General features: G+C 44.0%; 1 protein-coding gene across 1 annotated transcript; it reads right to left on the reverse strand.

Moving 5' to 3' along the window:
• Positions 1 to 2210: 2210 nt before the first annotated feature.
• klf9 (Kruppel like factor 9) lies at positions 2211 to 9953 on the reverse strand. Its single transcript, XM_061259842.1, has 2 exons — positions 6524 to 9953; positions 2211 to 5355 (listed from the first exon to the last, which is right to left on the reverse strand). The coding sequence occupies exons 1-2, from the start codon at positions 6957 to 6959 to the stop codon at positions 5075 to 5077; spliced, it is 717 nt and encodes a 238-aa protein (XP_061115826.1). The 5' UTR covers positions 6960 to 9953; the 3' UTR covers positions 2211 to 5074.
• Positions 9954 to 10426: the final 473 nt, after the last annotated feature.

Below are 10426 nucleotides of genomic sequence, written 5' to 3' on the forward strand. Positions count from 1 at the left end.
ATTTGCTACTTGTTCCCATGGTAACCGGCTACCGTTACCGTTACCGGCTCGGCCAAGTTCACATTAGTTAAATTTTAAATCACCTCATCCTCTTTTTTACATTGGCAAATGCACTCATATTTCTATTCAGAAGACAATAGTAAAATGATAATATTGTTTTTAATAATGACATCTTTTTAAAAATGTTAAAGTTTTCAATCTGATATGGTTTGATTTTATACTTAACCGGCCTTAAGATATACTTCATCAGTGCTCATCATTTCCATTTTATACCTGAAGCTGGTCTTCCCCATTATTCCACGGGTATTAAATTATACAGAAATATTAACAATAGTGTGCACCAGGATTCAGAATGTTCAGAATATTGACAAGAAACATATTGTTCATGTATCAGGGATCGCTATTTGTGTGGGAAACCGTACATAATTGAATCCATATATATTTGTATAGTGGAATAACACCAGTCTGTTTGACAGGATTGTGTCTATAATGCAATTCAATATTACTGCCGTCTGCATGCAAGTGTAACAAGAGGAACATTTCAGGTCTTCAAACACAGTGGGTCCTATTTCCAGAAATGGGTCCTTTTGAGGAAATAAACCAGCGTGTATTTTTGTTTTTTATGACTTTGTTTCAGCTGTTAAAAGCATACATCAGTGAGCCAGTGTTCTTCCCCCTCCTGTTAAGAATTTTCACCCAAATATAAGTTTCATCAGCAACATACTGCAACGTGTATAAGGGTTTGTTTGTTTTTTCTTCCAATAAATAAGTCTCAAATCTTTGTCCTGTGTTTAATTTTTACTGCTATTGCCATGGGACCTTTAATGACCAGTGCGTTAGGACCTTGGATTAAGGTTTCATTTGAAGAATAACAGTGCCGCCTAGAGCAACCCCTGGTGGCATTGTATTTCTGTTTCACTTCCAGCAGCAAATTGGTTTTGAAACGGAATCTCCCATCCTACTACTACACCAGCTCATTATCTGCTCATTATCTGCTCAGCTTCTGCTAGAGAACATGCGTACTGAAAACGACAACGATGCCCTCTAGCGGAATAGTAATGCAAATAACATGCTTAGGCGAAAGGGGTGGGGTAGTTGAAGTGGACGGGATTTATAGGGGGGGGATACTCCGGAGATCTAATACTTAGTAGAACTGTTTCGCTAATGTAAATTATGTTTTTCTCTTCCTGTTCAATCTGATACAGTTCATCGTGGGTGTGTGACTATTGCCGTGTGGGTATCTTTGAGCAGGCTACCCGCGTGTAGGCCAGGGATACTCTTTTATCAACCTTACGCAGAAAGGGCTAGTGTCGGTGCAGGCCTTTGTTCCAACCAAGACAAATTAGAATCGTTGCTAAGTACCTTGATTAGAAGAACCAGGTGTGAAGCTGCTTGGTTGGAACAAAAGCCTGCCCCCACAGTGGCCCGAGCATCCCTGGTGTGGGCTATCGCGTGTTTATTGTTCCGTCTTCGTGACGAATTCCACCTCCCCAGGCAGTTAGCGTGACGACTGCACAAAGGATGTGGCGAGAAATATAACACCTGACAAAGCGATAATTATAAAATAAGAGGGGCGCCCTTCCGTACCTGGCGACACACGGACAGGAGATACTCCCAGTAGGCTACTCCGCGAGTGGCTCGACGAGAGCATTTCCCAGGCGTTGTGTTTCTATCACGTGTTACGTGAGTTGCGCGCCAGTCTCTGCCGCGTGCACTAATTACCTCACAGAGAGGGGTATTGTGGGAAGCGTACGGCAACCTCGCAGGCTTTTCATGCCGCTGTTTTTTATGAAGGAGATCTACCCATGTGACCTCTGAGCCTGTCCGAACCGTGATTGTGTAGAATGGATGACATCCCTGTTGTAAAATCCTGATATGCCAGCTTGAAAATGTAGCTGGTCATAAGATGGTCGAGCTGGATATGTGCTGGACGTAAAGCTGGTCAAGCTGGCTATAAGCTGGTCAAGCAGCTAGTGCCGTTAGCTTGTCTGAGCATCAAAACATATCTTGAGCTGGTCAGAACTGGTAAGCCAGTTAAACCATGCCCAGCTGGGAAATGGTCTGAACTGGTAAACCAGCTATACCAGCTGTTTCAAAACCTTGAGCTGTTTTTTCCCAGCAGGGATGACATGTATGTTATGTCTTTTGCTTACTTGAGCCTCCATTAAACCCATCCATAGTTTGCACAAAAAAGACATCAAACATGCATATATGTACAAAGGCTGTGGCTTTTAATGTTTAAAATCATTGGATAAAACGCCCGTTGAAACCAGTCAAACAGTTATGTATATTCCCTTATGTTATACAAATGGAAAATATATTGATCATAAAAACCAACAAAACAAAACAAAGACAAGAGGATCTTTTTGGATACATTGAAAGGCATTGCACGAAAAGTGTATTTGTCCAACGGGACTAAATACAGAACATGGCAATTATTTAGGGTGTACCTGTTGCAGAGTAACAGAAAAACACATTCATTCTGGCTGTCCTGGCTACACAAAAATCACATTTTAATAAAGAAAACCATTTTATAATTGAGAGTGCAGTCTGCTAAATTGGCAAAAAAGTATAATCTGCTCCACCTGTTCATCACCAACATTCAAATTAAACATTTGTCCTTGAAAAAGAGTAATTTCCCACAATATCGGTGAGCGTATTGGTTCTGGTGAGGTCATTAACGCCGTCTGAACCGATTGGCAATATCAGCTTGGTGAGCTCTGGCTAGTAAGGAAGGGAAGGTGGGAGAGACGGGTGATATTTTAGCCCAGAGGGTGCCAGCCTGGACCTGGAGCTTCAGCCCTTTCAGGTTTTTGTTCCATCCAAACTAGAACATACAGTGGTGAACAATATTGAACCTCAAGTGATACGTGGTCAGCATTACAGAACAAAATGGCTTCCGTGCACAACCCAGGTGACTGCTACAAAATGGTGGTAGCTGAGATGAGTCGCCATCCCACTGAGAAGTGTTTCCAGATGACCGAAATGCATTTAAAAAATGATATACATGCAGTTGTTTATCATTATTATTATTCCCAAATACTGTCATAGGAACCTATCCCCATTCGCAGGCCTTTGTCCAAACCCGCTGAGTGAATGTAATTTAATCTCCCCTGACTCCATATATCCTACATCAGGACATTTTGACGTTAAAATACATTCATTCTGATGAAATAACATTCATTTGGCTCATAGGGGGCATTAGTGGTGAAACCACTTCTTTAATTACACAAATGTCCATTAGCTTGCAGAGGTAGATTCATGTTATTGTTCGTAGGTAAACGTGAATAATAATCATCATCATCATAATGGAATATGTACCCTTACCAATTTGGGTTTCTACACACTTCAGTACAGTAAGAAAATCTGATTTAAAAGACCTTGCCCCAAATGAAACTTAACCTTAACCTCGGGGAACATTATTACAGCTATTGATCCTAGTGTTACCACGCAGAAAAAAAAATCTAAAGTGTCACATGAACTGTAGCTCTTTCATCGTCCCTTAAAAAAAAAACAGACACAGAAACCGCAGTTAATCATGTCCGACTGGCTTTTCAGGCAGATGAGATATCCAGGGGAAGGGTGAGACCGTATATGCTCTGAGAGTTCGAGAAGCAAAGCTAGAGTGTGAGCCATAATCATGCAGTACCCCATAGACACGAAATGAGGTCACGGGGGACGACATTCGCGATTCGCCTCTTAAATTCTGCTGAAATCTGCGGCTAGTTACGGCAGAGACACCTGGCTGGGGAAACGGTGGATGGTAATTGTCGCTTCAAAACGTTCTTGGTCTATCTTCATCTTTTCTCCGGCGGAGACAAAGGAATAAAAAAAAGCAACTTTCCGTGTTATAACACCGGCCGTTATCAGTGTTCCCCGGTGGATTAAGAACAGCAGGAGGCCTCTCCTTCGGCAGCGAGCAGTCACGTGTCTGAGGCTTGCACGTGCGCACACTCACGCTTCCGTTAAACATTAATAACAAACGACCTGTTCCTTTTGATCATCTTAGGAAGCACAGAGATGCAAGGAAGTTGTCACTCTGTCCCTCTTTGTCCTGTGTTTGCACCTCTCATCGTGTCTCATCATGGCCGTGATGTCTCTCGCTGCTGCAAGTCTCCATGCGGTATCATTTTGGTCAACCTGTTCATTGTATCTTCAGTACAGTTTAAGTAGTGGTTAAAAGCATTGAAGTTTAAGCAGGAACACACATTCTTAATTACCATCTAACACCAAACGCACAACTTTCAGGTAAAAAAAGGCAGCATACACAAGCCCAGAACATTTGACACATGTACAGTGGAGTGCATCTTGCCCTTCAGTGTGTTCTTGAGTAAAAATAAAGATAAAAACAAATAAGTTAACCCGATTGTTAGAAAAGATTTACAAAATATTTAAATTAGTTTTGCAATATTTGTGATATAATTTGACACTAAGACTTAATCAGGCTCAAGCAGTCACATCACATTTTTAATGCTTTATACAGAATTTTTTTTTTTTTTTTTGCTTAAGAAAAGTGGCATACATAATTGTGCAAACAGGATCCTACATTTGCCTCCCTCTCAAAGTCCGCAAAACTACCTGTGCTGAATCCTCAAAAGACCCTGAATGCCGTCTGCACCACATTTTATACCAAAAAAGAGATTTTACTTTATGAAATCAGTTCCTATACATTTCTATTTACATACTGAATACATTCATCTTCGCCGTTTTACCGTTTGACTGGGGGTGTGTTCTGGAGGATGTTTTTATAAGATTTGTTGCGGAAAAATTCAACTTTGTGCAATCCCCCCCCATAAATACCGGATTATTCCTGCGTGGGCCTGAATGGGAAGGGAAAAAGCAGTGAGCATTTACCAGTCTCCAATCGAAGCTGACAAATACAACTGGATCAGTGCCATCCAACTATTTTTAAACATTTTACAGAGTTCACTGTGTACATAATAGTTGTGGCTGGGGGGGGGTCAGCCATGAAGAAGTCACAGGGTGAGTGAGAGGGCATGACACTGCTCATCGGGGGGGAAGTAGGGGGGTAATTAAGGGTTTTGGGGAGTAGCTGGCAGGGGTCCACTTGACCTCACATGCTGGCGGACGTCTGGTCCCCGGACTCAGAGGAAGAGGACAGGGAGGATGAGGAGCGCTTCCTCCAGCCGGACATCCCCTGGAGCATGCTGGGGTGGAAGTTGGCATGGCGACGGGCGTGCTTGGTCAGGTGGTCGCTGCGCATGAAGCACTTATCGCAGAGCGGGCAGGTGAAGCGCTTCTCGCCCGTGTGCGTACGGTAGTGCCGCGTCAGCTCGTCCGAGCGAGAGAACTTCTTGGCGCAGTCAGGCCAGCTGCACTGAAAGGGCCTTTCACCTGCAATATGGGAAACAGCCACCAGGAGGCACCACTGAGTCATTCAAACGCTCAACAGCACATCCTCAATAACCCCGAAATGTACAGTGAAAATGACTAATAAAGTGCTGAATTGGCCGACTTAATAAAACAGCCAGCTCTCCCAATAGTTAATAATGATGAGGATTATTCATACATTTGACAGTTATTTTATTTGATGTTTTTCCAGAGTAAATGGTTCATACCCTTCATGCTGATATCTCGTTTCAATTTACACTGACAGCAGGCGAAAGAGAAAATATCTGAAAAATGTTTTTATACAATACAGAAGTACGTATGGCAATTTTACATTTACGCATGCAACTTCACCAAAGCTACCAGCAGATAGAAAGAGTCCCATCATCGTGCGCGAGATGGGCGAAGCATGAAATAGCTCTGACGTATATGAAAAAAAAAATGGCGCAGAGTTATATGAGGTCAACGTGGTGCTATGCAGTGCACCGGGAAACGGGCCAGGCAACATATGTAGATGTGCACTCGGTTCTTTTTAAAGTGCAGGGAGTTTTTTTTAACCTTAAGCAGGAGACCTAGATAGTTATGAAGAGCGCTTGGTCGCCTACTTTACAGGAATCTGAATGTAAAAAACCACACCTGACAAAACAGACAGCCTCACATAAATGGTAGGTAGTGGCGATACATTCTTTGCAGAACTGCGCAATAACCCGGCACATGCTGTTCCTTAGCCCTGCACTCTTCTGTCAACAGGGCGTCAGGGCACCGCCCCCTCAACGCACACACCAATCTCGGCCCCCATCTGGCAGTCTCGACACCTCTGCGTTGTGGGGGGGGCGATTCTTGTGATTCCTCTTTTTCTGAACACGGCGTGCCATAGCGTGGCCAGTTGACCGCGACACACTTGAGTTGTACGTAGTGTTTACTCACCAAGAGCATGGCGGTTTCCCCGAACAGCCTATTTCGCAACCTCGTGTGCCCAGGGTGTTTTTTTTAAGCTCGTCAGTTCATATGTATGGACAGCTGATTCAGGGAGTTTGGCTGAGGTCACGGGCGACTGTAATTAGGGGCCTTATTCTGAATAACAATTGAATCATACTACACTTTCTACCAATAAGGTGTATAGGTCTTGTAAATGGCAATACAATCGTAGTTCCGCATTTCCCAGGCTACTTACCGGTGTGCACTCTGAAATGCGCTTTGAGATGAGACGATTTTCCGTACACTTTCCCACAGCCGGAAAAGGGACACCAGTGTCTCTTTTCGGGGGGCGCGCGCTGTCTCCCAGTTTTCCTTTCGCACGCCCGTGCGGTCACCACCCCGCTCGGTTTTCTCTGTCCCAAATCCCCCGGCTCCCCACCCACCCGGCTCCCACGGTCACCCTGCTGCTTATCCGCGTCGCTCTCACCCAAACATTTCGTTCCGTTGCCGCTGCGGTTGGCTGGGCTACATTTGTTCAGGTCGAGCAGAATCATTGCGACCATGAGCAACGTCCTGTTCTCTTGACTATCCTTCGACACTTCTTCCGCCGGGATCATTTCAGGACAGCGGTCCCTCGCCGCCTGGTTAGAAATCGAGACTAAACATTCTGCTGCAAAGTCAACATCCGACATAGCTAGTCCCACTGGATCAGAAAGCGATCAATGTGAACCAGAGTGGTACGATACGAGCGAAATTTAGCAAGAGCCCTTTGAAAAACTGGATGACATTATTCCTTTTGAAAGACCAGACGTTAATGAAGGCAAAACACACTAAAAAATAATCGAATTCGAAAAAAATCTTTCCCCAAACATGTGGTTTTGTCCACCGCACACGTGTCGTCCTCAACGTGACTTTAGAAATATTACAGGTTAAAATAAGAAAAGAATATAATGTATCCAAATACGACTGGTTAAAATATAGAAAACCACTCTCTTTTTTTCTGCTTGTAGAATTCAGAAGAAATATAATCCAGGGAGTCTTCAAACAGCACAACACATGCCTTTCTAACCACTCTTGACCAGATCCCACATGCGTCAAACCGTCTTCCTCCACAGCTTTTTAGTGTCCTCTTCTCTGAGTAACAATTTCGCGGAATCCCAGGGTGTCATAATAAAGACGGCTTCCAATTGGCTAAAAGTAACAGTGACGCGCCTTATGTATACACTCGTCGCATACCAATTATATTGACAGTGCTGAGACCCAATAGCTTGTAGAGGACTAAAAATTGGGCGTCACCAATAGAGAAACCAGGAACTAGTACAAGATGTTGTTTACTAGGTATGCTACACGTGTTTTTTTTTAGAAGAAACGTTACAATTTGTCCTACTTGTGCGAATCCTGGTACATGTTTATGCGCTCGCTCAATTTGATATATTTCCAAAGACTTCCTAGAAACTTGTTTCAGCGAGCCGACTAACAATGTCAGAGTGGCTAAACAAGGTTAACAGCATAAAAGTGTGCCAAATGAAAACGGATTTATCGTGTTATCTGCTTTATCTGGCAAAACAAACACAGGACAAAGGCAGTCAGTTTCAACGGGGACGGTAGGTGCTGTATAAATTGGGGATCACAAAAAACGTTTTATATTTTGGAATATTTCCCCAAGTTTACGTATAGTGCTTGCACATGAAGTCTGACGAGGGACACCCACCACTGTACATTCACAGACCCCCACAGGTCTGTAGAGCCCCTGTTGAATATCCAGGCTTTCCTATTATATACCGGAGAACAATCCTGACGGAGTGATCCTGACCTGAGCTCAGTTACACTAGTCAATGGAGCAGGCTCTTCATCAACCTCTTCCTGGCAGGCAGATTCTTTATTTAAATGCAACATATGGCCCAAATATATTCCATGTGATAATGCATTAACAAGTTGCACGGTGGCACCTCTATGCACTATGCATTAGCACAGTTGGCAGTTCTGAGTTTGAATCCTGGCTGGCCCGATCCTCTCTGCGTGGAGTTTGCATGTGCTCCCCATGTTCGGATGGGTTTGCCCTGGGTTCTCTGTTTTCTGCTCACGCTGAAAGACAAGCATGACTGGGACCCGGAAGCTTGGTGGTTCAAGCCCCGGTAAAGCCATCATGAGATCTGCACAGCTGTTGGGCTGATCCTTGAGCAATAATTACTCTTGGAGGGATTGTCCCCTGCTTAGTCTAATCAACTGTAAGTCGCTTTGGATAAAATCAACGAAATAACAAATTATATGAATTATTACTCCTGCCCTTGATCATGGCACTGGCCTCAGAACTGGAGTTGGTCCCGGGCACTGCACCGTGGCTGGCCACTGCTCCTAAGTGTAGGATAGGGTTAAATGTTAAGGACAAATTACCCTATGGGTTCAGTAACTTATAGTAGGTAACCCATTATGTAAAACACAAAGTAGATGCCTTATTAAAGTATTATTGCTGATATTATCCCGTCACTATTGAGAAATTTGCTGACACTGTACAGGTACGTGCCTGGACACAGTCACAGGTTTAGATACATCAGAAAAATACAAATAATTACATTTTCCCAGTTCAACTTCCATTCAGCAGCACTTCCGGTAAATCTGAAACGTAATTGCGAAAGACTGCGGACGATACTTGTGTCACGCTCTTTCCCCAGTCTTCAAAAGGATGCTTCTTTCCTGTCCGGATGAATCCTCTCCAAAGAGAGACTCAAACTCTAAACACCTGGACATTGCCATGCTGACTGAACACACACTGATAATTAGACAATGTGGGAACACCGAGTCCAGGGTGAGGTTTCCATGGCAGCGTTATGTGCATCTCTGTGCTTTGGGAAAGCGGTTTCTCGCTTCCCGTGCCCAGTTTCTTTAAACTTACTCATATTCTACACAAAATGACGAGGGATGAAAAACAGGTCTAACCGCAGTGCGTAGTGCGCCACTCGTCTTTGCCAGAGAGTATCGCACTCCCGGTGTTACGCACGCACATGTACCCTCTCCCGTGAAATCAATGTCATCTACATCATGCAATTGCATAGCATTTCATATTTTAACCAGAAAATGCTGGAATGTGCTTATGTCTGAACACAATTCTATAATTGCTGAACAGTGAAATGGCAAAAACGATTAATAAGTAACTTGTCTGTCCCCAGTTCGCCTCGCTGAATGAGTTTAGACCTTTAGCTGTGGGCGGTGTCTTCATGCTGTTCTGCTGCTTCACCGCAGTCCTGCGTGGTGAGAAATCCGGGGAGTCACAGAGCGTACTCGTTTTGGTTTTGAACGTTGAAATAATACGCGATCGGTGAAGCACATACTGTTTTAATGCGGTCGCGCTTTGTGTTGCTTATCGTACTATAAATGAAATACAAACAACAACCCTGCAAACCAAAAAGCATGACGGCACGTGGGTGCCATCGTACTGCGAAACGAGGCAGGGGGGGTGAGCGCATATACATTTCTGCGGGTGCGCGCTTTTTCCAGCACAGCCCCACGGCTTGCTGCAGTTCATTCCAGGACACGGCTCGAGGAAAATGCATAGGCACGCCGACCATTTCCTGTTGTTTTTCAAGGGAAAAACGCAGCTACATCATGATTCGCATTAAAAATAGTATGCCACCAAAAAAGGCATTCTACAGCAATCATTAAAATACCTATTTTCCCACAAATTGTTCTTGGAGATCGTAGACTACGCAGCAAAAGATAAGTGCGCAATAACCTTATTGTAAATATCGCATGCTCTACAGTGGTGTCGTGACTCACAATAACAAGGTATTATTGCCGTACCTCGCAGATGGCTTGGAATCCATGCTGTCACGCCCCCTTCAACGTGTCTCAAAGGTCACACGTGGGTGCTCCACTGATCCGGGGCAAACAGATGCTAATATTATTTATTTCGGAGAGCTAGGCATGTAGGTAGCCTGTAATTCAACGTTTACAGAGTACATATCAGTCAAATATGGACCATATGTGTACTGTAAGAGTTTATTTAACATTGAAAATTTAACTGCGTGGATACTGACAACGTATTCCGTTGTACAAGCAGGTTGACCTAAATGTGAGGGACCACCCACCCACGCACAGACGCACAGATAGGTTTCTACCTTTAGGAGTTCATATTACACCCACCCACCCCGCGCCATCCTCA

This window comes from Conger conger, chromosome 11, assembly GCF_963514075.1.
Source record: "Conger conger chromosome 11, fConCon1.1, whole genome shotgun sequence".
Taxonomy (NCBI): domain Eukaryota; kingdom Metazoa; phylum Chordata; class Actinopteri; order Anguilliformes; family Congridae; genus Conger; species Conger conger.